Source organism: Carcharhinus amblyrhynchos, chromosome 5 (assembly GCF_965287045.1).
Source record: "Carcharhinus amblyrhynchos chromosome 5, sCarAmb.v2.hapA, whole genome shotgun sequence".
In the NCBI taxonomy this organism is placed as follows: domain Eukaryota; kingdom Metazoa; phylum Chordata; class Chondrichthyes; order Carcharhiniformes; family Carcharhinidae; genus Carcharhinus; species Carcharhinus amblyrhynchos.
The window spans coordinates 22060322-22087158 of record NC_137328.1 but is presented as its reverse complement, the minus strand read 5'-3'; the positions used below and the strand labels follow the sequence as shown (position 1 = coordinate 22087158).

The window sequence follows — 26837 nt, the reverse complement described above, 5'->3', positions numbered from 1 at the left end:
ACTAGGGAACACAGTTTCAAAATAAGGGGTCTTCCATTTAAGCTGGAGATGAGGAGGAATTTCTTCTTTCAGGGGGTTGTTTGTTTTGGAACTCACTATCCTGGAGAACAATGAAGGTAGGATCATTAAATATATTCAAGGCTGAATATAGACAGATTTCTGATTGATAAGAGAGTCGAGTATTACAGACAGCAGGTTGGAAAGTGGAGTTAAGGCCACAATCAGACTAGCCATGATTGCATTGGATGTTGGAGCAGGCTCAAGGGCTAAATGGTAAATACCAAACAGACAAATACTTGGACAAACAAGAATGGGGACTGTTGAATCCCAAAAGGTCTCTTCATGGTAAGGCTCTACTCTTCTGTAAACTTAACTATGAGAAGTTATTAGTTTTAACGATATTTTGTTTGTTCAAGTTAGCTCTATCCATTTTTCACTTCATCAATGACACAAATAGAACATAGAACATTACAGCGCAGTACAGGCCCTTCGGCCCTCGATGTTGCGCCGACCAGTGGAACCAATCTAATGACCCTCTAACCTAAACTATTCCAATGTTATCCATATGCCTATCCACTGACCATTTGAACGCCCTTAAAGTTGGCGAGTCCACAACTGCTGCAGGCAGGGCATTCCATGCCCTTACTACTCTCTGAGTAAAGAACCTACCTCTGACATCCGTCCTATAATTATCACCCCTTAATTTAAAACTACGTTCTCTCATGTTAGCCATCACCATCCGAGGAAAAAGGCTCTCACTATCCACCCTATCTAACTCTCTGATCATCTTGTATGCCTCAATTAGGTCACCTCTTAACCTTCTTCTTTCTAACGAAAATAACCTCAAGTCCCTCAGCCTTTCCTCATAAGACCTTCCCACCATACCAGGCAACATCCTGGTAAACCTCCTCTGCACCCCCTCCAATGCCTCCCTGTCCTTCTTATAATGCGGCAACAGAACTGTACGCAATACTCCAAGTGCGGCCGCACCAGAGTTTTATACAGTTGCAACATGACCTCACGGCTCCGAAATTCAATCCCTTTACCAATAAAAGCTAACACGCCGTACGCCTTCTTAACAACCTTATCAACCTGGGTGCCAGCTTTCAGGGATCTATGCACATATACACTGAGATCTCTCTGCTTGTCGACACTACCAAGAGTCCTTCCATTAGCCCTATATCCTGTACTCCTGTTACTCTTACCAAAGTGAATCACCTCACACTTTTCCGCATTAAATGCCATTTGGCACCTCTCAGCCCAACTCTGCAGCTTATCTATGTCCCTCTGCAAACTGTGACATCCATCCTCACTGTCTACAACTCCTCCGACTTTGGTGTAGTCAGCAAATTTACTAATCCATCCTTCTACACCGTCACCTAGGTCATTTATAAAAATGACAAACAGCAGTGGCCCCAGAACAGATCCCTGAGATACACCACTATAATACAGTCGGAAAAATGTGTGTACTTAAGTGTAGAAAGGAAGGTGAACGAGCAGTTGAAGCTTCAGCATCAAGGATGTTAGCTCAGTCCCTTAGCTCCTTCAAACTATAAAAGTATAAATGATGATTAATTTTCTAGCTTACTAAAGTATTACACTGAATGCGTTCATGGATATCTTTACTGTTCAGAGGTATGATTCCAGATGGCTGTCGTTTTGATTTGATTTGATGTATTATTGTCATATATATTGGTATACAGAGAAAAGTATTGTTTCTAGTGCTTTCCATACAAAACATACTGTTCACAGAGTACATAGGGGAGAAGGAAAAGAGAGAGTGCAGAATAAAGCATTATAGTCATAGTCAGGCTGTAGAGAAAGCTCAACTGGATACAAGGTACGTCCATTCAAAAGTCTGATGGCAGAAGAGAAGGAGTTTTTCTTGAGTCGGTTGGTACAGAGTCGTAGCAGTATTAGGAATAAGAATACCTCTTCTTAAAATGGGTCAATTTTTAAAAATGTGCTTTAGATTACAAATAATATTGCTTAAGGTAGATTGGGAAAATGAAGAAGATTGGTAATTCTGGTTATTTTACTTATCTGTCTGAGTAAATTGGATGAGGCTGCGCTCCCAACTCAAAGGACCATGGATGGAAAGACTTTACTGGAGGTCAACTTTCTGTTACTTCATCCAAGGAACAGTTCTTCATGTGTGAGGTTTAGCAATGTGTGTTCAGAGGTATGTTTGTTCATCCTCACTGCACACCCTGACCCACACAGGCTCACGATCCACAATTCCATTTGAATCATATCCTGCATGTGACTCCAAACTCACAACAATCACACTTAACTTTCCTCTAAAATGACCTAGCCAGTCACTCAGTTCAAGGGTAATTAGGGTTGGGTAATAAATGCTGGCCCTGCACATGCCAACATCACTGATAGTAATCTTGTATGCTGCAATCTTCAGTCTTATTGTAAGGGATATAATTCTAGCAGAGTCAATTAGTTGCATTTGAGATCACTTTTTGTGTAACATTGCACCTTATGGCCCATCTGAGATTTTGTGAAACTTGGCCCCGTCAGGATGAGCAGTTCCTCAGTCTACAGTTCCTAATTCCCCATTGATCAAGTATTCGCTTGAGTAATTAGTCTCCCCTGTAGGAAATATCAGGGAGATTTTTTTGCAACATGTAAGAATAAACAAAAAAAAATCCTGATTGACACCATAAATGAATTCAGCCAAGACCAGAACTTGAATGTGGGACTTTTTTGCTCTGAGATCCAGTTGCGCATTGGATAAACTTGCTGAACCGTAGAAAGCTAGACAAGAGGAACATTCTGTACTTGTCACGTGAAAAGTGACACGCTTATGCTAAACTTTCAAAGTAAACGGTAGTTTAAAGAGATTTGTTATCATGAGACTCACTTAAAGGTGTTACTTTAGTGGGACGTTATTTACCAAGTCACTTGAATTTTAAGTGATCTTGACTGATTGAATAATCTGATTCTCTCATTTTCTCTGTGGAATGATTGCGGTAACATATAAAAAAATGTGCTTTTTCAAATAGTAGATGTTTACTTCTATTGGCTTTTAGATGATGATGGAAAAGAAGTTTATGGTGCAGTTAAAATGACTTGTAGGATAGAATTTTTCGGCCGTGCTCACTCCGAAACTGGAAAATCCAGCCCGGGGTCAACGGTCTGTTTCGTGTTCCACCCCCTCACCCGCTACGTTTCCCGTGGCAGGGAATGCGAAAATTCACCCCGTAGCCTTTGTCCCATATTATGAACAGAGCTATTGAAAGCTGCGTATCAACAATTTGTATTTTATGAATGTATTTCTGTTGCTATACTCTTGTAAAGGAATGCTTCAGAGCTTGTTTTGAAGTAGAATTGTTGAGGCAAACTGGGAAAATAAGTGGTGGCGTAAAGGGATGAGGCAGCTGGGGGAAGAGATCAAGCTTTCAAGAACTTTATGAAGGGCGGTGGTGACAAAGTAATACAATTGTACAGGCTATTTCCAGACAGCAGGGGCGGGGTTGTTGAAAATATGGCCTCCTTGTTGGAGGATAGAGAACAGGGAATGGCTAGAAATTGGAAGTCAGATGACAGATAGTGAGGACAGGCCCTTATAAGAATATTTGTTGGGGAAAGATCTGATTGTTGGTATATTCTGAGGACATTATTTTACAAAGATGCACATTCATTAAAAGCACAAGAAGACACATGCCAACATTACTGATAGTAATCTTGTATGCTGCAATCTTCAGTCTTATTGTAGGGGATATAATTCTAGCAGAGTCAATTAGTTGCATTTGAGATCACTTTTTGTGTAACATTGCACCTTATGGCCCATCTGAGATTTTGTGAAACTTGGCCCCGTCAGGATGAGCAGTTCCTCAGTCTACAGTTCCTAATTCCCCATTGATCAAGTATTCGCTTGAGTAATTAGTCTCCCCTGTAGGAAATATCAGGGAGATTTTTTTCTTACTCTTCTGATGGTTCACTTGGTAAAGGAAGGGTCATTGAAACACATAGATCAAAAGTAAGGTTAAAATTTATTTATTAGTCACAAGTAAGGCTTACATTAACACTACAATGAAGTTACTGTGAAGCTCCCCTCGTCGCCACAGTCTAGGTCGATGCATTTAACCAGCACATCTTTCAGAATGTGGGAGGAAACCAGAGCTCCCAGAGGAAACCCATGCAGACATGGGAGAACATACAAACTCCACATGGGCAGCGACCCAAGCCAGGAATTGAACCCAGGTCCCTGGCACCGTGAAGTAGCACTGCTAACTACTGTGCTACTGTGCTGCCCTTAAGAGGTTGAAGATTGATTTCTGTTTTTTTTCCTGAGTTAGCTAATTCCAGCTGGTTGGCAGTATTGTTAAAATTGACCTCTGATCCTGGGCCCAAAAGGAGAAAATCAGGCAAAATTCCCACCCCTGATTCTATCTCATGAGTCTTGCTGAAAACTGTTCCTTTCTGGACACCGATGTGTCCAGCCAAACTAGTCACTCATTGAAGGTGTCATAAACACCTCAGTTGTCCTGCTCTCACAGTTGGAAATACCATCTTGGCTCACATTTTCCTCATTTGACCAAAATACCAAAGAATACTTGACACCTATGTAGTATTGCAGGAACCAATATCTTCAGGGAATGTGAGAGGCGAGATAGGGGGCAAGCATACCAAAAGTAAGTAAATACAACATTCTGATTTAATCAGTATTTCATATATGGAGTTTCATGCTCCTATAGTGAGAGACAATTTGTTAATCTAATCAATTCTGTAAAGAAAGCACGGAATGGGAATCGGCCAATTACGAGTTGTTCCTTCTGATAGACCAATTGTGGTGTTCAGGACCCTGCATTAATTAGATATGATCTAATAGTGATACGATTTTGTCATGTGTGGCCATACTTTGTTGATGGAGACTAATCATCAGTAAGAAGTTCACAAAGAGAAATCTCAGTGAAATTTTCCTCTGCCCCAAAATGATAGCCAAATGACACAGCAGAACAATGTTCTGTATTAAGCTCGCTGTGTTAGGGACCCAGATTCAACTCTGACCTTGGGTGACTGTCTGTATGGAGTTCGCATGTCTTCCATATGTTTGTGTGGGCTTCCTCCAGGTGTTCTGGTTTCCTTCCACAGTCTAAAGGTGCGCAGGTTTGGTGGATTGGCCATGCTAATTTGCCCCTTATTGTTGAAAGGTGTGTAGGTGAGGTAGATTAGCCATGGTAAAAATGTGGGGTTACGGGGGTGAGCCTGAGTAAGAAGGTGCATTGGAAAATCGGTTGAGACTTGATGGACTGAATGGTCTTCTACACTGTAGGGATTCAATGGGTTCTAAAGTTAAAGTTAAAGTGTATTTACTAGTCACAAGTAAGGCTTACGTTAACACTGCAATGAAGTTGCTGTGAAATTCCCCTATTCGCCACAGTCCAGTGTCCGTTCGAGTCAATGCAGCTAACCAGCAGGCCTTTCAGAATGTGGGAGGAAACCAGAGCACCTGGAGGAAACCCACACAAACATGGGGAAAACATGCAAACTCCACACAGACAGTGACCCAAGCTGGGAATCGAACCTGGGTCCGTGGCGCTGTGAAGTAGCAGTGCTAACCACTGTGCTACCATAGTGCCCCTAAACCCTACTGATGACATTTCCGTGGCCGCAACACCACTGGAGTTTTGCATTTGCATCCCATGGGGAGGGCAAAGTAAAATCAAGGCATGCATGTCAACACACAGTATAATGAATTCTTAGTTCAATGGTAATTTAATGAAAAACTCAGAGCACTGCAAATTGGCTGCATGACCTCCACCTCCAGTTCTTCTGTCCATCCTGTTGAGTGAGACTGTGTGCCAACAACGCAACTTCATTAAATTGACCCTGTCGTGCTCTGTGGAGTATTTCATGTATGACCATCCATTTGCTTATAACCATCAGTCCTATTTGTAGGCACATCTTTGTCCAGATATTTTAATAAGAGTTAATCAATATTGTATAGCAATTTAAGTTTAATGTTGCTATATCCACCACCAGGAAAGAACAGATTCCCTAATCTCTTGATGTACTGGAAGCTGTGAGTTTTGTACTTCTGTCTACTAGTTCTGCTGTCACAGCCTAAGTTAAATAATAAGTTATTATCCAATTTATCCATGCTTTCAATCATGTTGAAGATCTTAATGAATCAGTGTGTGCCCTCCTTTTAATTATTTTAATTTTGTTGTGGCAAAGCACAAAGTGGTCTTTCTTTATATCATTAATACATCTCCTGACATCTCAGTGAGTGACTGATTGCCCTATAACATTATGCTGTACATTTACTGAGAATATGGGCATGTCAGTCAGATCTGACACTGCAATTATTTCAGTGAGACAGCGGGGCTGCTATTTTGCATTTAGATGTCCAAATTAACTTGCCATTCTAACTTTTTGGTGACTACAATAATATAAAATCAATGTGTTTTTTTAAAAAGTCAATTTTGTGTATACATATAGGTGTATATTTTAATGCACATGCACGCATGATTATTTGTCATCATGGCAGGAATATTTCAGTTCAAATAGTTGTGCATTGTGTTGGACTAAAATGAAAACTAGAATCCACTGACTTCACTGCAGATATTCAGACTTGGCTAACTGTGTGTTAGGTGGAGGAAGTCTGCAAAATTAGATGTTTATATTGACACAGCTGTAATGTTCAACATCCTGGCCTTAGTGTTTTGTAATTATGATATTTCTGGCAAATTTATCTTTATAAAATTTGTTGCTGGTGCCAAGAGAGTTTTGGCACTCTCAGATCTTTTGGCAGCACACTGAACGTGTGCTCAGCGTAGGTCATACCTAAAATGGCTGCCAAGCCTTTTTCTTGAAATGTCGACAGCCTGCTTACAGTGTGGAACAGCAGCCAAGATTGGTTTTAAACAGTTCATTGTTCTTAATGAGGCACAAAAAGGCTGGGACTTTACGCAAAGCAGGAATTGGCAAGGCAGAATCATTTTCAACATGCGTGAAAGTCTCAACAAGACTGATAGTGGGCAGAAAAGCATACCTCTTTGAGAGTATACAATAGTCTCTGAAAGAAGCTTTCATTTCATGTCCTGATAATGTTATCAATGTTTAGATAAGAGTATTGAAAATATTTTTGGGAAGAAAATGTATAGCCTGTCATACATTGTCACTTTTAAGTGACTGAATTGGAAAGCATACAGATCTGTGAAAATGTTACAATGGAATTGTGCGCAAACCTGATAATGATGTATGAAATTAGCTCCAACTTTAATTGTGGAATGTTAGTACTGGCAGCAGTGATTATCAGTGATCCTTGTACTAACTCATTCATAAACAGTCAGGGGTAGTAGAAATATTCCATTGTTTGCTTGGTATGATGTTAGTTACATATGTATATTGCTTCCAGTGGGAGAATTCGACCATAACTATGATAAGTTGAATTGATGTAAAAAAATTACTTCAGTTGGCTCACAGAAATACATAGATAAGCCAAATATTGGGAGGGATGACCAAGATGGTGGTCAGAAAGTGAGTTTTAAGGAGGACTTAGAGAGGGAGTTGGAGCTGTTGAGGCAGTGGAGAGCAGATATGGATATTTAGTCACTCGTGGTGGGAAAGGTGCCCTACAGGCCAGGTCCCATGGTTATATGGCTGGAGGTGGAAAAGGCAGAGCCATGATGGGAGTTAAGCATAAAGATAATTTTAAATTGTAAACACTGAGGAGTTAATGCAGGTCAGCAAGAACCAGGGTGGTAGGTGAACAGGTATAGATTTTCATGGGATGAATGGCAATTATCAACATCTTGCTGTATTTTGCGAAGTGGTGCAGACAACTAAATCACTTAATTGCTCTGGGTCCTAAAATCACAAGCTGCTCACAGTTCCAGCATTGTGGTTATGCCTCATCATTCTCAACTTTTACCCTCACCAATCAGCCATGCCTGCCATTTTTACACAGAAAACGTTGTTTTATTTAAACATGGCCTTCCTTGGGTTCATTTCATGTCACGTTAATGCAAAGAACAAGAGCGGAACAAATGAGAGAATGGCTAATACGGCTTTGCCTTTGTAGGGATCCAGAGCTTGTATTCATTAATATCCTACACGTGACTCCAGTAAAATCCCTGTGGTATTCAAAAAAGTTATAAATAAAGTGCCTTCCATGAAAACCTAGATTTGTATTCATGAATACATCTGTAGCACTTGCAGCTAACTGCTACTGCTATTGCAGTCCCGTGTTCTTAAGTTATTTCATGCAGAGTTCAGCCTGGGTTGCATTGCTGCTGTTAAGCTTAAAAACCATCTAATAAAGTTATGAGTAGTTGCTTGAATCCATTTGATGGCCTTCTTGATCTGCAGTACTGTTCCACCTACTTGGCATTGACCCAAGCCCCAATGGGCAGTGCTAAGATGCCCCCTGGGCACTGGCATATTGGCAGCCTGGCAGTGCCAGCATTAGGCAGTGTCCAGAGGGCACTCCCCCCGTACCCGACCCCCAGGTAGTGCCGATTGTCCCCCATTCACTCCAGCAGAGTCAGGCCACTAACTCCCCGAAAGTGGGGAGCTACTGTAAACCCCACTGGAGTGAAATACTCTGGCAGGGTAGGAGAATTCATGATTAATTTCAACATAAATGATCTTAAAATAACCATGTAAATGGTCCTTGCACCTCCTCGTCGATTTCTGGAGTGGAGCAGACGCCACCGGAATCCGGCACTGGGAGATGCTATTGTGGTGGGAAAGCACGTACAAACCCTGCAAATCAGCCAACACAAGAATCTCCTGATACACTGCACTAAAAAATTAGTGCAGCGGGATGGGAGAATCGCAGCCCATGTGTTTGAGAGGGAGCGTGATTTACATGGCGGCACAGTGGTTAACACTGCTGCCTCACAGCTGTAGGTTCGATTCCCGGCTCAGGTCACCGTCTGTGCGGAGTCTATATGTTCTCCCCGTGTCTGCATGGGTTTCCTTCGGGTGCTCCAGTTTCCTCCCACAGCCTGAAGGACATGCTGGTTAGGTGCATTGGCCAGGCTAAATTCTCACTCAGTGTACCCGAACAGGTGTCGCACTGTCACAACGAGGGGATTTTTATTGTAATTTCATTGCAGTGTTATGTAAGCCTACTTGTGACTAACAAATAAACTAATGAATTCCGAGCCAAACAATGCTGTGCTTGCATAATACAGGAATAGGGTTTTCCCACTGTTTCTGGTTTGGCAGCAGAATTAGTTCAGCCAGCCTAAAGGCCAAGTGCCAAAAAGAGACATGGTCAGGAGCGTGCTTCCTGTCGACTGCTTTATTCTCTTTGTCTTCATCTTGGCCTAGCAGTGCTTCATTGTTATTGAGTGCCAGAGAACTGTATGGATGGTAGGATGATTCACCTAAACTGAAGATTTATGTTTCAATAGGGAATCTTTTGTGAGAGCGTATTCCTAAGTACACAGGATATTTCAGACAGTTTAATCAGGTTTCTTTGAAACATTTGTTGTCCTTGCTGTAAGTGCTGGGAACATTTGTGCACTGACTGTTTTGACAGCCGTACGATTGCCTGATAACAGCCTCCTCAACATCTGTTATCATCCACTATGTACATGCCTTGGCCCACCTCCTGACCATTTATTAACTTTGTGCGATATACTTTTGTGCATTTTCATAGAGTCATAGAGGTTTACAGCATGGAAACAGGCCCTTTGGCCCAACTTGTCCATGCCGCCCTTTATTTTAAATCCCTAAGCTAATCCCAATTGCCTGCATTTGGCCCATACCACTCTATACACACCTTATCCATGTAACTATCTAAATGCTGTTTAAACAACAAAATTGTATCTGCCTCTACTATTACCTCTGGCAGCTTGTTCCAGACACTCACCACCCTGTGTGATAAAATTGCCCCTCTGGACACTTTTTTATCTCTCCCCTCTCGCCTTAAACCTATGCCCTCTAGTTTCGAACACCCCTATTTTTGGGAAAAGATATTGACTAGCTAACTGATCTATGCCCCTCAGTATTTTATATACCTCTCTCAGATCATCCCTCAGCCCCCTATGCTCCAGAGGAAAACGTCCCAGTCTATCCAGCCTCTCCTTATAAGCCAAACCATCAAGTCCCGGTAGCATCCTAGTAAATCTTTTCAGCACTCTTTCTAGTTTAATAATATCCTTTCTTTAATAGGGTGAACAAAACTGCACACAGTATTTCAAGTGTGGCCTTACCAATGTCTTGTACACCTTCAACAAGATGTCCCAACTCCTGTATTCAATGTTCTGACCAATGAAACCAAGCATGCTGAATGCCTCCTTCACCACTCTGTCCACCTGTGACTCCACTTTCAAGGAGCTATGAACATGTACCCCTAGATCTCTTTGTTCTGTAACTCTCCCCAATGTCCTACCATTAACTGAGTAAGTCCTGCCCTGGTTCAGTCTATCAAAATGCATCACCTCGCATTTGTCTAAATTAAACTCCATCTGCCATTCCTCAGCCGATTGGCCCAATTGGTCAAGATCCTGTTGCAATCGGAGATAACTTTCTTCACTGTCCACTATGCCATCAATCTTGGTGTCATTTATAAATTTTGCAGAACAGTAGTGGAATTTTCTTGTGTGGCTTACTTTGCCAGACAAATTTGTTATATTAAGTGGCCTCCAACATGAAATAAGATGAAAATTAATGGTATTACTAGCATGGGGGTGGAAGGGGATGATGTAGGAGTTGTTGTGGAAACAGAGGTGTCTTGAAACAGATCCTACAAAGGTGAGATTCAACATGAGGAGAGTAAGCAGACATACTGTGAGGAACAGTAAGACTGAAAAGTGCTTATAAAATGTTGCAAAACTTGTTTGAAGGGATTGGATGATGGACCAACCACATACTGATCATTGGACTAAACTTGGAACATGTAAATCTTGTAAATGAAGAAGGGTGTAGACAAGTTTGGATCCTGTAGTTCTCATGTTGGATTTTCAGAATGCAAAGGAGTTGTAATGCAGATAGTTGTGATATGAACTGAGGATGGCACAGTGCCACAGTGGTTAGCGATGCTGCCTCATAGCGCCGGGGACCCGAGTTCAATTCTGGCCTTGGGTGACTGTGTGTGGAATTTGCACATTCTCCACGTCTGTGTGGGTTTCCTCCGGGTGCTCCGGTTTTCCTCCCACAATTCAGAGATGTGAAGGTTAGGTTGATTGGTAGTAGCAAAATTGTTGGCACCCTGGCAGTGCACACCAGCCACCCTAGCATTACCCACTGAGCACTGGGTGCCTGAGGGGAGAGGGCAGGGCCTGAAGGGGATGGGCCCATGATGGGAGCAGGGCCAGGGCAGGGAGCCGGGGGGAGCTCCGTTGGGCAGGAGTGGGAAGGGGAGATGGGGAGCGGCAATCAGCTGTGGCACTGACTGGGGGTTGTGCATCTGCCGGGACGAAGGGGGTGGTGACTGGGGGCGGAGGTGATGTTTGCAGTAATGGACCTCCCAGTGCACTGTGTACGCTGCTGTGACCATGGCACCTGCACAGTGGTACCCCCCAGAGCTCAGCAGCTGCATAAAGAGACCTCACCCACTCCCCCTGCTGGCAAGAATCATATTTGAGCTCTTTTCATTCCTAAGTGATTGCTTCTGGGAGCTTGCCCAAAAAATGGGCACAATTCACTCTAGTTTCCACACTCGTTCAGCACTTAGAATCTGGTAAGATCACCCCCATTGTCTTTCTTCATAATTCTGGAATCTGATTCAACTTGGTCTGCATGGCTTAGGTTCCTTTGAAACTGTATACCTACTGAGCCTCTTGGGAAAGCTCTTCTGTAATAGCTTTGACATTATTTTAGTTTAGAATTAGTTGCGGCCAACTATGGCTATAATTAATAAGTCGAGCAGTAACGCAGTGAGATATACTTCATCATTTAGATGTTTACTGCCAAGATTCCTAGCTTCACTACATCACTATGCAGTGACATGTTTCAAACAAAGAAAAGAATTGAATTTATATAGTGCCTTTCATGTGCCCAGGACTTTACAAGTCCATGAAGTACTTTTGAAGCATAGTTCACCATTACACTATAGACAAGCATGACAGCCAGTTTGCATACAGGTAGGTTCCATAGACAACATTGAGATAGAGAACCAGATAATCATTTTTTGGCTGTGCTGGTCGATGTATGAACATTGGGCAGAACTCTGGAAAAACGCTTCCGATTGTGTTGTGGGATCATTTTATATCCACCCTCAGTTATGCCACATGCCTGGCAATGCAGCACGCATTCAGAGTCAATCTAGATTAAATGCTTTAATCACAGGAGCATGACAAAAGAGATTGTTACTGATTCTCCCACCCTTATGTTACACAGCGCATCTTCCGGCCTCTCTCCATTTCACATACAAATAAAAAGATATAGGGGGTGATTCTCCCCAAAAAATTCTAAGTGTCGAATTCACATTAAAAACTGGAGTGGATCGTGCTGGTTTTGTCAGCGGGAGTTTCAAAATGAATCTCCCATGTTCTGTGCACTGTAGAGTGCACTCGAGTAAATCAGTCCAAAAAACAGCTATTCCCCCTGGATAGGCAGGCAGCATAGCGCCGAGCGGGCCAATGTGCATGCATTGACCCATCAGAGCGGAGATCGGTGGATGTGCAGTCGTCCTGCACTGCTGGCCAGTCCCGCGATCCCGCCTCACTGACTGCGGGAACCCCTCAAACATGCCTGGGCCAGCCTTGACCTGCCCCCAGCCCGCCTTGATGTCCCCAGACCTGATCTCCCAAAGATTTCACTCCCGGGCCCGCTAATGAGATTTAAATGATATAAATATTTGAATAAATAATACAGCTCTGCACTGATTTCAGATGCGGAACTATCCGGCGCTCAGAAACTCACGGAGGTATGGTGCCCAGTGGGACCCCATGAAATGGCTTCTGCTCGAGTTTTCTGGTCTGCTGTGCTTTTGCAGCACAGTGGGATGGGAGAATCGTCTCTGTAACGCTTAGGCTACAGAAACTGTGGATATGAAATCTCTGCCAGAGTGGGCTGACTTAAAGATCCATTGATACATCTTGCATGGTGCCCTGAAATAGTACTTGTAAAAATATTATATGATGGCATATACAATGCACTTTTATAATCATTAAGAATCATGCTTAGGTTCTAACAGTCTGCAGGCAGAGCAGGTAAAGGCCAGTAACAGGAACTTCTTTTGCACACTCTATGCTTGTTGCGGTCTCAGCATACTGCAGTGTTGTTTTCTCACTGTTTAGGAAGAGTAATAGAAAGACTGTGTGCATCTGTGTGTGGTGAAATAAAGGACTCCATTGCTTGGCATCAGTTGCTTTATTTTAGGTGTTTAAGTGGCTGAAAGAAGGTACTAATTCTTTTCAATTTTGCAGTCCTTTGATTAAGGCATGTGGAATGACGAATTATGTTTGAGGTATAGGGTGGAGCTGCTCCTCAGTGATGCATGAATTAAACAAATATTTCATGGCTCATTGATAGAAGCCACAAGTTACAAATATCCTTCCACAAAAGTGGGATGACAAATCAGCATATTAGACTTTCTACAAAAGCAAACTGAGTAGCTTCTTAGGGCCAATAGTATTATGAATTAAAAAGGCTATTGGATATTTAGGATTGATCCTCATCAATGTTAGATATGGGGTCCTGTCAGTACGTGTTAAAGTGTAGAATCATAGAATCCCTACAATGCAGAAGGAGGCCATTTGGCCCATCGACCCTGTACTGACAATACTCCTACCCAGGCCCTGTAACCCCATGTATTTACCCTATTAGTTTTCCTAACACTATGGGGCAACTTAACGTGGCCAATCAACCTAACCTGCATATCTTTAGACTTTGGGAGGAAACTCATGCAGACACAGGGAGAATGTGCAAATTCCACACAGACAGTGAGCTGAGATTGAAATTGAACCCGGATCCCTGGTGCTCTGAGGCAGCAGTGCTAGCTACTGTGTGACCGTGCTGCCGTAGATGTATCTAAAGATGCAGAGAGATGGAAAGAATGAACATTTTTATAAGCACTTTGCAATCTGAAAATTCCCCTCACGTAATTTCATTCAATTTTGATTTAACCTAGACCATTTATGTAAAGCAATTGGATATTCTGGGTGGGATCTTCCAGCCGCAATCGCCCTAGCACCTGAAAATCCCTCCGAAGGTAAACGGACCTTTGCATGATCCTGTACCTCCCGCTCTGATTTCCATGGCAGGCGGGGCTGGAAAATTCCACGTTCTGGCTTTAAGTGGACAGACCAAACTAAAAGCGGTTCCTCCTCAGTAGCAGGTAGTGGTTAGATGCCTGAACCCTGTTATCATTAAATTTAATATCAGCAACGTTGGTACAAAAAAAAGTGATGGAAATATACAGAGCATCTGAAGGATTAAGATAATATTTCTCACAGCCACCCTTTTTCCAATATAATGAATGGTTTCTGAAGAAATGTTAACCTAATGATTTGAGTTGATCAGATTTCTAACAGTTTGCCCTTTCAATAGCATTACCTACTCAATTTTCATCTGGAATACTTTTTTAAAAAATGTAGCAGTAAGATATACTTATTTAACTTTTATTCCTGCTTTGTCTATTTTTGATGGTATATTACTCAACACCTGTGGTCCTTTTTCTATTTCCCTTCATCACTGTGAGCCTTGTTTATTTATTTCATCCATTTTCCACAACCATTCACTTGTTCCTTTAATGAATTGATCATTTTAGTTTATCATTGTACGTGTTTCATAATTCCTTTTCCTTCCTCGCTGCATGTGCTACCACCCAGGTGGTGTCTGTCAAGTGAAGCATATACAATTATATGGCGAAGTGTGGGAGAATTATGCACAGGGCAAAAAGCTGTACATGTACTTTGCAGCCTCACTAGGACAGACCTCAAAAAAAGACAAATTATCTCCATTTCAATCTGAATGATTTCAGCAAACATGATTGACAATCAACTTGGCATTGTTCAATCCACAATGCGATGATGTTTGTTTGTGATGTGAAGGGTAAAGTACTTTGCCGTACCATATCAAACCTTTTTGTGTACCTTACAGTACACAGTATTGTTATCCCAAAGAAAGAGGTAGATCTCCAGTTGAAATTGCAAGGAATTTGTTTTTATTTCAATTCAATCAAATCAAGTCCAATTCAGAGACTCAACAAGTTGAGACATTCCCGATCCAAGCTGACAAGACAGGCAAGCCTCTTCCTGTCTTGGCTTGATCTACATGATCCAAGCTGATTGGAGTAGGCATAGTTCCTCCTCCAAGGCTTGATCTCATTTGCATCGTAGCCAAAAGGCCGAGATGCTGCTTTTAAAAATTGCTTCAAATGAAGCTGAAATGTAACCTAATGACTTCAACCAAGCACAGCATGTCGATACAACACTTAATCTTAGCCAAAAGGCTGAGAAGCGATCTGTTAGGAAAAAGATGTGAAAGTCTGAGATCACGTATCAACTGACCCAAGAACAACTTCTTCCTTGCTGCTATCAGACTTTTGAGTGGACCTACCATATATGAAGTTGACCTTTCCATACACCCTGGCTATAATGGTGACACAATATTCTACACCCTCTCCTTTCCTTCTCTCCTATGTACTCTATGAATGGTCTGTTTTGTTTGTACAGCACACAAGAAACAATATCTTTCACTGTATACCAATACATGTGACAATAAATAAATCAAAGAAAACAAAGAACAAAGAAAATTACAGCACAAGAACAGGTCCTTCAGCCTGCCAAGCTGCCCCGACCATGCTGCCCGACAGAATAAAAATCCCTTACTCTTCTGGGGACCATATCCCTCTATTCGCATCCTATTCATGTATTTGACAAGACGCCACTTAAAAGTCACTATAGTGTCTGCTTCCACTACCTCTTCTGGCAGCGAGTTCCAGGCACCCACCACCCTCTGTGTAAAAAAAATCTTGCAGGATCATATTTATCTTTCCAATGCTGTGCTATGTGTTCTTGTTGTTTTATGGATCCCTGATATTGATAGTGATTGCCCTTTAAGCCCGGAAAAGATGTTTAATATTTGTCATGCTGCCTAGTGCAAAAGAAGGGCCAGCTAGAGCTGGTTCTGTTACACACCACAGGACTCTTGCAAAAAGTAGCTCCCTGGAACATGAACACATAGCAATTTGTCTGCTCTGACAAAGAGTCATCCAGACTCAACACTAGTTCTTTTCACTCTTCACAGATAACTGTCAGACCTGCTGAGATTTTCCAGCATTTACTGTTTTTGTTTCAGATGCCAGTATCTGCAGTAATTTGCTTTTAACATAATCATTAGTCCTTGGCTTATTAGTTCCTAGCCCTTTGCAGATGTGTACAGGTAATACACCAATATGAAACAGTGAAAATTCAGGAGGAAATGTACATTTATAAACTTATCCCTTTTTTAAACTCAATTAATACTCAAACCCAATGGTGCTTTATAAAACAATGATTATGCTCCCATGTGACAGCTTGATCCAAACTTGACCAGTACCTTGTTAACTTCACATTTTGTTTTATAAGCTTGGTGGAATGTTCAAATGTATCTTTCTTTTAAATAATTAACCACACACGAACCCTGTTAGAGATTGTGGCTGGAATTCTCTGGTCTCGCACGCCCTGCTGCCACTGCCAGCAAGGACAAAGAATTTGGCGTTCTGCCAAATCTCCATTCACTGCAGCGGGACTGGAGAACCCCAGCTGCAGGCAAGGTCGGACTATTCCGGCCTGTGTTTGGTAATCCCTTGATTAACTGGCAGTGTTGCCAGAATTTGGAGACAGAATCTGTCTTGGATGGGTTAGTGAGCTATTTAAATTGCTTTGAAATCTAGCCTCTTAATTTTTAAGCTTTTATTTTACATTCTTTCCTTTTCCTTTTTTTTACCAGATTCAGGTCATGCAGACAGTCCCAGTCACAGCGAGTCGACAAAAAATACTCCAGGTATGTGAATCACTGCAAGCTGCAGAAACATTTTCAATTTTCATTTAAATGTGAAAGCTAAGCAAAGTATTCATCCAGAATGCAGTGTTACCCTCTCCTTCACTCACTGTGTTGACCCTATCTCCTATCCAGCCTTACTTCACTTCCTCCTCTCTCTTGATTGCCAACTTTACTGCCTGATGACAGTGCTGCGTAGACTAAAAAAAAAGCCAGCTTTAATTTTACATTAGTGAAGTGTACTTCCCCTTTACAAAAAATGCGAAATCAGTGTAGTACATTTTGTGACCTGAAAGCTGAAGCCATCTTCCATAGTGAGTCTCTGTGTAATGAATTCTTCGGTACATCTCCAGCCAGCCTGAATTCACACGTAGAGTTATACATGACTTAAAATTATACAAAGAGCCCACTAAACAGGTTAGGTACAGCTAGAAAATACTTCCAAGGTACTGTAATTCCTTTTGTTTTCTGCTAACTTCTGCTCAGCGACATCATTCCAGAAGTAAACAGTGCACCTACTTTATGTGAATTAACTCTTCACGTGCACAGTTCAGTATATGTGTGTGGCTGCAATATCATGGCTACTTGTATTACACATGCAGCTATAGAAAGTTGAAACAAGTATCTAGTTATGAGGGAGTGTGTGGGGATACTGTAAACTGGGCTTTGCCAGTATAAATGAGTCCATATCACTGAAGCAGTACTCATTTTGGCACAGTGGTTAGCACTACTGCTTCACAGCACCAGGAACCCCGGTTCAGTTGGGTCACTGTCTGTGCGGAATCGGGCACATTCTCCCTGTGTCTGTGTGGATTTCCTCCGGGTGCTCCAGTTTCCTCCCAAAGTCCAAAAAGATGTGCTGGTTAGATGCATTGACCATGCTAAATTCTCCCTCAATCCTTGAGTGTGTTGACCCAGGGATTTTCATAGTAACTTCATTGCACCATTAATGTAAGCCTATTTGTGAGAGTAATAAATAATCTTTAACTCAATTCAGATCGGTGCAAGTATTATTGTTATTGTTAAAGACAAACAGTGTAAAAGGGGCAGACTGTACACGTTTCCTATTTTAAAATGATAAATCGTCCTGAAAAATTAATATTTTTCACTCAATATTGTAATCCTAAGCCTTTGTCATGGAAACTTTGTTTTCCTTTCTTGTTGTGCTTTGCTGCTCAAGCCCTGGGAATCTCACAGAAAGGCTTTTGAATTTTTGGTAAGATGAATTTCAGAGCTTTGTTTGTAAAGGTTTCCCCATTTCTCTATCTGTTACTGTTTCAGTAACAAGCTGATAGCAGTCCCTGACTGCAAATCTACTGCAGATCAATCCTGTTTTACTGAGAGCTTTGATTATATCACAGTGAGTTTGTTGCCTCCGGAGAGATTCTGATAATCTGTGATATTTGTTTAAACATTTTCACTCTTAGCTTTTACAAGCCCCATTGTAATAGAGTCATGGAGTTATGCAGGGCAGAAAAGGCACTTTGGCCCATTGAGTCTGCACTGACAATAGGGCACCATGGTGGCACAGTGATAGGCATTGCTGCTTCATGGCTTCAGGGCCCTAGGTTCAACTTTGCCTTTGGGTGACTGTGTGGAGTTTGCACATTCTCGCTGTGTCTGTGTGGGTTTCCTCTCACAGCCAGAAGAAATGTGCAGGTTAGGTAGATTGGACATGGTAAGTTGTTCCTTTAGTGTCTAAATTGTTCGTATGTGTAGCGTAGATGGGATTAGTTACGGGAAATGTGTAAGATTATAAAGATAGAGTGGGAGAGAAGGCCTGGGTAAGATGCTCTGTCAGAAGGTTGGTGCAGACTCAATGGGCTGAATGGCCTCTTCTGCACTGTAGGAATTCCCTGATTCTATGAATGACTACCACTAAAACCACACTAATCCCATTTTCCATCCCTTGTCCCATATACATAAATGTTATGCTATTTTGAGTGCTCATCCAAATACTTTTTAAAGGTTGTAAGCTTTCCTGCCTCCTTTACCTTCCCAGGCAGTGCATTCCAGATACCCACCATCCTCTGAGTTTATTCTCAAATCCCCTCTGAATCTCCTGCCCCTTACCCTAAAACTATGCCCCCTGGTGATTGACCCCTCAGCCAAGGGAAACAGTTGCTTCCTATTAATTCTGTCCATGTCCCTCATAATTTTATAAACCTCAATCATGTCCCCACTCAAACTTCTCTGCTCTAAAGAAAGCAACCCAAGCCTATCCAGTCCCTATAGCTGAAATGCTCCATCCCACATAACTGAATCTCCTCTGTATACTCGCTAGTGAAATCATATCCTTCCTATAGTGAGGTGACCAGAACTGCACATGGTATTCCAGCTTTGGCCTATCCAACATTCGGTAGCGCTCCAACATTATCTCCTTGCTATTGTAGTCTATGCCACATTCGATAAAAGCAAGCTTTCCATATGCATTCTTAACTGCACTATTTCATCTGCTGTGCCACCTTCAGGAATCTGTGAATGTGTATCCTCAGATCTGTTTCTCTGAGCTTCCTGTGTCCTGCTTTTCATTAAATTCTCCCTTGACTTGTTACTTCTTCCAAAGTACATCAACTTGCACTTATCAGGGTTAAATACCACCTACCACTGCTCTACCAACACATCTTCCTGTATCCTATGACCTTCTTCCTGTAACCTATGACCTTCTTCACTATTAATCACCCTGCCAACCTTAGTGTCATCTGCAAAAGCGCCTAACATTCTTTCCATGTTATCATCTATATCATTTATGTATATAAAAAAACGCTAAGGGACCCAGCACTGAACGTTGTGGTATGCCACTGGACACCAGCCTCCTGTCATGCAAACTGTCTTCTATGACCACCCTTTGTGTCCTACTCTTAAGATGGTTTCAGATCCATCTCGCCAAGTCCCCCTGAATTCCATGTGCTTCGACCTTCCCAATCCGTCTTTCGTGTGGGACCTTGCTAAAGTTGACATAAACTACATCAACTGCACTTCCCTCATCCACACTCTCAATCAATTTTTCAAAAATTTTAAGCAAATTTGTTGGACATGACCTCCCTCTGACAAAGCCATGCTGACTATCCCATGCCTTTCCAAGTGGAGATAATTCTCTCCTTTAGGGGTTTCCTCCTGTAGTTTCCCTACCATTGACATGAGACTGTAATTCCCTGGTTCATCTTTACCACCCTCCTTGAAAAGTGGAACCACATTAGCTGTCCTCCAATCCTCTGGCACTTCCCACGCAGCCAGAGAGGAATTAAAATTTTGTTTCAGAGCCCTTGCAGTTTACTGCCTTGTTTCCCATAGCAGAGTGGGATGCAGTTCATCCAGGCCTGGGGATTTCTCCATTTTTAAACCTGTCAAAGCCTACAATACCTACTCACCTCCTATGTAAAACTGCTCAAGGTCCTGACAGTATCTTTTCCTGAATTCTGTACCTGCATCGTCCTCCTCCATGGCAGATGGTAGAATTTGAATTCAATAAAAAATATCTGGAATTAAGAATCTACAGATGACCATGAAACCATTCTTGATTGTCAGAAAAACCCTTCTGGTTCATTAATGTCCTTGAGGGAAGGAAATCTGCCGTCGTTATCTGGTCTGGCTTACATGTGACTCCAGAATCGTAGCAATGTGGTTGACACTCAACTGCCCTCCAGGGGCACCTAGGGATGGGCAATAAATGCTGGCCAGCCAGTGATGTCTATGTCCCATGAATGAATATCTAAAAAAATTATAGACCATCCAGCCTTGCCTTACTCACTTGACACTCAACATAGCTGAACTCTGACTTGTTTCCTTTACTGTAGCATGATGTGTCTCTATTTTACTAATGTTCTGCGTCCATCCCCCTTGCCAAATTAGTTTAAGCTCCTCTCAACTGTAGTACAAACCTACTTGCAAGAATGTTTGCCCCAACATGGTTCAGGTGTAGCCCATCCGTTTGTATATGTCCCACTTTCCCCTGAAACAGCCCCAGTGATCCGGGAACCTAAAACCCTTTCTCCTCACCAACTCTTCAGCCACACATTCATCTGCCCTATTTCCTGTTTCTATACTCAGTAGCTCGTGGTACCGGGAGGAATCCAGAGTTACAACCTTGGAGCTCCTGCTTTTTAATCCAATGCCTAGGCTCCCGGAATTCTTGATATAAAACCTCATTCTTCAGTTTACCTATATTGTTGGTACCTATATTGTTGGGCTGGCACAATGGTTAGCACTGCTGCCTGACAGTGCTAGGGACCCTGGTTCGATTCCTAGCTTGGGTCACTGTCTGCGTGGAGTCTGCACGTTCACCCTGTGTCTGTGTGGGTTTCCTCCAGGTGCTCTGGTTTCCTCCCACAATCCAAAAGACGTGCTGATTAGGTTCATTGGCCATGCTGAATTCCCCTTTTCTATACCCGAACAGGTGCCGGAGTGTGGAAACTAGAGGATTTTCACAGTAACTTCATTGCAGTGTTAACGGAAGCTTACTTGTGACAATAATAAACTTTACCAACATGTAATACAACGCTCTTTGTCTTCCCATTGTCTTCACCTTTCCCTTTCAGAATGCCTTGTAGCCGTTCAGTGATGGCTATTTATTTATTAAAAGGAGGAATATTTATTTGTTCTTGACCCAGTAATGCTTCCCAAGAAGTTCTAATTGGATTGTTTTTATTACAAAGTTTGAATTTGGAATGAGGAAACATTTAAGTTTTTTCAATACATCTTAATCATGGATATATCATTAAGAAGCTGCACTAATAGTTGAGACTGATTTTCCAAACCCATTTCCATTTGTGCAAAAGCTTAATGTGAGAAAATAATCACATTTAACTGTAAATTTCCAACGTAAGATTACATTTTATTCAGCTTTTGGCGGGTCCTCTGTGGGGATTTTTAAGAAGTTGTACTTAGTGACCTCCCACCGAGTCTGACATTCTTACGATGACACATTGCTAAAAAAATGTTTATATCTTTTGAAAACTTTCTTGTAGGTGTGTGTGGCTTCTCTTCCGTGGAATAGCAGATGCATTTGTTGTCATGCTGTAACACATAGGAGCTTGTAACCTGATAGTTGATTATACTGACATCTGGGTGGAGGAATAGTAGAGAAATTTATTAAATTTTAATTAAATGTCAACGGACTTTGATGAAATTAATGTACATTTTTCACCCAAGTTTGCATGTCAATACAGACCCTATTTTTTGAATGACTCATTCAAAATAAATGACTGAAATATTTAATCTCTCCTTCCAGCTTCAACATGCTGTTCATAACAAGCAAGCTTCAGGTTTTTATGTGTTCTTACCTCTTAGGGATGATTCTTGATTGGTGATTTTCGAATTAACTATTTCAGGCGATTTCAGGGGAGGTGAACGCCTAGTGGTAATGCTGCTAGATTAGTAATCCAGAAACTTAAATAATGTTCTTGGGACCCAAAGATGTGCAGGTTCGGTGGATTGGCCTGCTAAATTGTCCCTTAGTGTCAGGGGGATTGGCAGGGTAAATATGTGGGGTTACAGGGATAGGGCTATGGTGGGATTGTTGTAGGCACAGACTTGATGGGCCAAATGGCCTCATTCTGCATTGTAGGGATTTTATAATCATAATTCTATTATTGACTCAGGTTAGAATCTCACCAGGGCAGGTGGTGTACTCTGGGGTTCAATAAAAAATATCTGGAATTAAGAATCTACTGGTGACCATGAAACTATTGTCGAATGTCAGAAAAACCCATCTGGTTCAGTAAAGTCCTTGAGGGAAGGAAATCTGCCATCCTCACCTGGTCTGGCCACCATGTGACTCAAGAACCACACCAATGTGGTTGACTCTCAACTGCCCTCTGAAATGGTCTAGCAGGCCATGCACTAAGGGCAACAAGGGCTGGCCAATAAATCCTGGCCAGCCAAATAAATTAAAAAAGAGTACTCCATCATTCTCCAATGTTTTGTAGCATTGTTCATGTTCATCTACAAATGGACATCTTCTCCATTGTTGTAGATAAGGTGGCGAACAGTCTGAAGAGATAGACCTGAATATTACAATTGCAATTGCATTAGGTTATATGACAGTGTTATAAGATCATAATAATTATGACATAGAAGGAGTCCATTCAACTATTATTGAGTCAATGCCGAATCTCTGTACAACATTTAGCAGAAATAGATAGTGTGAAATTTGAAACGGATGAAGTACTGGAAAAGCTGGCTCTACTTCAGGTCGATAAATCACTTTGTCAGAATAGTTTGTGTCCCAGATTGCTAAATTAAGTGGAGGTGGAGATAGCAAAAACACTTGCCTCAATTTCTCAATCTTTCCTAAATATAAGGGAGGTGCCGGAGAATTGGAGAGTGGCAATTATAGTGCTTGTATTTCAACAAAATGCTGTAAGGATAGTCCTAGCAAGGATTGGCCAGTTAGTTTAATAGTAGTGATAGGTGAGGGTTTTAAACCCATACTCAGGGGTAAACAAAACAAAAAAACACTTGGAAAGGTTTAAATTCATTAAGGAGAGCCTTCATGGATGAGTAACAGGCAAATTATGCTTGAATTGAATTTTTTGAAGTAACAGAGAAGCTTGATAAAGGGAATACATTGAATGTCGTCTACATGGAGTTTATGAAAGATGTGCGAAAAGGAGAGGAAGAATTTGAACATTCTTGATTTCTCCTCTTGTCATTTGTCCATAAACAGAAAGGTGTTTTTGACTTGCTTTTTCTTTGGTGTGTTTCCAAACATCTCAGTTTTGGTGTGATCAAACCTTGTATCAATAAACCCCACAACTTGAGATAGGATGAACTCAAAGAGTTAGTTTATTTGCACAGTATCAAACTGTGGAAGGAGGGTCACCACATTGTCTCCTGGGCACTCATTCAGTAAAAGAGGGATAGAAAAAAGATAGATTTACGGAGCAAATTCCACAGGAAAAAGAAGTATTAATTCACATGGATCCAGATGGTTAATTGTCTCACCCATTAAGAATTGAAGGAAAAGTTGCAGAGTTCTTTTTTTCTCACAGTTGAATAAATTCCAGTTGGCCGGCCTGGCTTATGAAATGTGCGCTTTGGATTTGCTATCTATAGCCAACAGTGGGCCAGTTGAGTTTCGTCAGAGATAACAAGGTGTAAATTTCTTCGAAGCTGGCATACAGCTCTTTTTGTTCAGGCATTACAGATAGGCATAGGGGAGAATTGTAAGGGGCAGGGGAGCGGATTGTGCAAATGTCTATTGACCTCAGACGGGATTTTCCAGTTTTGGGGTGAGCGTGGCCAGAAAATCCCATACATTCATCCATTTTAAAAAGGTGTTTGACCAGTTTTCTAAGTTTTAGAAAACACTATGAAGATACATTATCTTATTTTATGAAAATAGGCAATTCTTACAATAATTTGGCAGAGTTTCTATTCTGATGAGAACCTGGCGTGAAACTTCTCAGCTCAACTGGTCAGTTTTCTCTCCAGATCTTGTCACTTTAACTGCCATAAAAAAGAGTGAGCGGAGTTTGCATCCTCAATCTGATGAGGTAGGGAACCTTAGAGCCAGAAACCAGCTCCACTGAGATGACAACAGAAGCAATATTTAGTTCCCCCCACACACCACGGAGATACCTGTGTCCTCACAATGCTCCTTCTGACGACCTCGTGGACGGAGGGTGTGGGTTCAAGATCTTGCCCACAGTCTTAGCCACCTCAGCCTCCTCACAAAGCATTTGACTAAGTATTGCACAAAAGGCTGATTAATAAAATCGAGGCCCACGGAGTAGGAAATTCATTGTCCGTTTGAATACAAAATTAGCTCAAGGTGAAGCAGTGAGTCGTTTTTGCAAGATGGTAGACAGTGGGGTTCCCCAAAGGCATTGCTAGGATCAGTGCTTTTTTTTTGCTATATGTAAATGACTTGGATCTTAGAATGTTGAATAAATGTTCAATATTTGCTGATAATATCATATTTGGAGCAGAGGCAAGCATTTAAGGTGATGCAAATTGCTTGCAATAGGACATCAGTAGGCTAACAGAATGGGCAGTCATGTGACAGACAGAATTTAATATAGAGAAGTGTGAGGTGAGGAATTTTGGCAGAAAGTAGAATGAGAGGCAGTGCAGGCGGAATGGCACAGTTTCAAAAAGAGGTGCCTGGGAGTTCATGTGTATGCAAGTTTTGAAGGTGTTACTGGCAAACTAAAACCCTCCCCTAATCCTTCTACCTTACTGATATGATTTGATTTATTGTTGTCACATGTATTGATATACAGTGAAAAGTTTTGTTTCTTGTGCGCTATGCAGACAAAGCACACTGTTCATAAAGAAGTAAAGGAGCGAGGACAGTATTACTGTCAAAGCTAAGGTGTAGAGAAAGATCAACTTAATGTGAGGTAGATCCATTCAAGAGTCTGATGGCAGCAGGGAAGAAGCTGTTCTTAAGTTGGTTGGTACGTGTCCTCAGACTTTTGTACCTTTTTCCAGACAGAAGAAGGTGGAAGAGAGTACTGCCTGAAATCAATGTGGTTTAATTTAGATATTGCTGAGGTGTGTTCCCAAAGCTTAATTTCTGTGTGGTTAGTTGTTATAAAGTCAGTAGCAGCAGACTTTCACAGATTTTAAGTCAGGAGCATTAATTGTTCACACGCACGTGTGCAGACCTGATGGGTCAAACAATCTTCTTCTGCGCTGTAGAGATTCTGTGGTGATTTGGGCTTTTCCACTCTGGAGCTGAAATTCAGATGAGTCCAGATAGCTGAAAGAAGGATTCACTGGAATTTCCCCAGACTAAGAGATACTTGGCAAGTAGAGTAGACAGCCTTGATCATATTTGTAGCCAGAGGACCAGTTTTCTTTACCTGGGCAACTCAGGATTTTTAGGAATAGGTTTTCAAGGAGGCTTTAAATTCTTAAGGCATGCGGCTTGATGGAAGATCAGATTTCAGCAGTCATGTTACTGCAATCTGCTACAAAACAAGGCAAACAGGTCCTATAATAAAAAAGCTTTCAAAATTAGTTGATTTCAGTCATGTGATACACGATGGCGAGCTGTTGATGGTTTGTTCATGTTAACAAAGTAGTTCCCACCTCCCATTGACAGACAGATGGAAGTCCTTAGCACTTCCTTTTGAATAACCAGTTTTGTTAGCCCTGGAGTCCCAAGTTCTGAGGGCTTATTGTCCTTGTTGTTGTGGACTAAGTACTGACAATGACAGGTGCAACATTACATAATAATGTTGTGTAGGCATGTTCGTTGTAATCCATATTTAGAAGCTTCTCGGAATTGGCCAGGAATTGGAGAGGTGCTGGAGGCTCTGATGGGCTTAAACTTGGACGCATGCCCAGACCCGGATGAATTGCTGCTGTGGGAGGCGAGGCAGGGGCTCTGACACAAATTTTTAACTCCTCTCTGGTCACAAGGGAAGGGTGATAGAGATGAACCAGGAAATTACAGACTGGTGAGTCTCACTCACGTCAGTGGTAGGGAAACTATTGGAGAAAGCTCTGAGGGAGAGAATTAATCTCCACTTGGAAAGGCATGGGTTGATTAGGGATAATGTGGAGATGCCGGCGTTGGACTGGGGTAAACACAGTAAGAGGTCTGACAACACCAGGTTCAAGTCCAACTGATTTATTTGATAGTAAACTCACAAGCTTCCGAGGTTTCCCTCTTCGTCAGGTGGGTGGAGAGTTCTGGCCTCAGACTCTTATGCTCTGTCTGAGGCCAGAACTCTCCATCCACCTGACGAAGAGGGAAACCTCGAGAGCTTGCTTAGGGATAGTCAGCATGGTTTTGTCAGAGGGAGGTCATGTCTCACAAGTTTGATAGAGTATTTTGAAAAATTGATTGAACGTGTGGATCAGGGAAGTGCAGTTGATGTAGTTTATATGGAACGTCGCAAAACCTTTGACAAGGCCCTATATGGGAGACTGATTGAGATGGTTGAAGCTTGTGGAATTCAGGGAGACTTGGCGAGATGGAT

General features: G+C 41.9%; 1 protein-coding gene across 6 annotated transcripts in view; it reads left to right on the top strand.

The window, feature by feature from the left end:
- LOC145342916 (nuclear factor 1 B-type-like) overlaps window positions 1-26837 on the top strand; it is a 309688-nt gene that overhangs the window by 160720 nt on the left and 122131 nt on the right. For 4 of the 6 annotated variants that reach the window (XM_080188528.1, XM_080188529.1, XM_080188532.1 and 1 more), the window contains exon 3: window positions 16852-16905. The exons of the other annotated variants lie outside the window; for them this stretch is intronic. In XM_080188528.1, the coding sequence (XP_080044654.1) occupies window positions 16852-16905 (54 nt within the window). The remainder of the gene's footprint in view (window positions 1-16851; window positions 16906-26837) is intronic. 6 annotated transcript variants of the gene reach the window in all.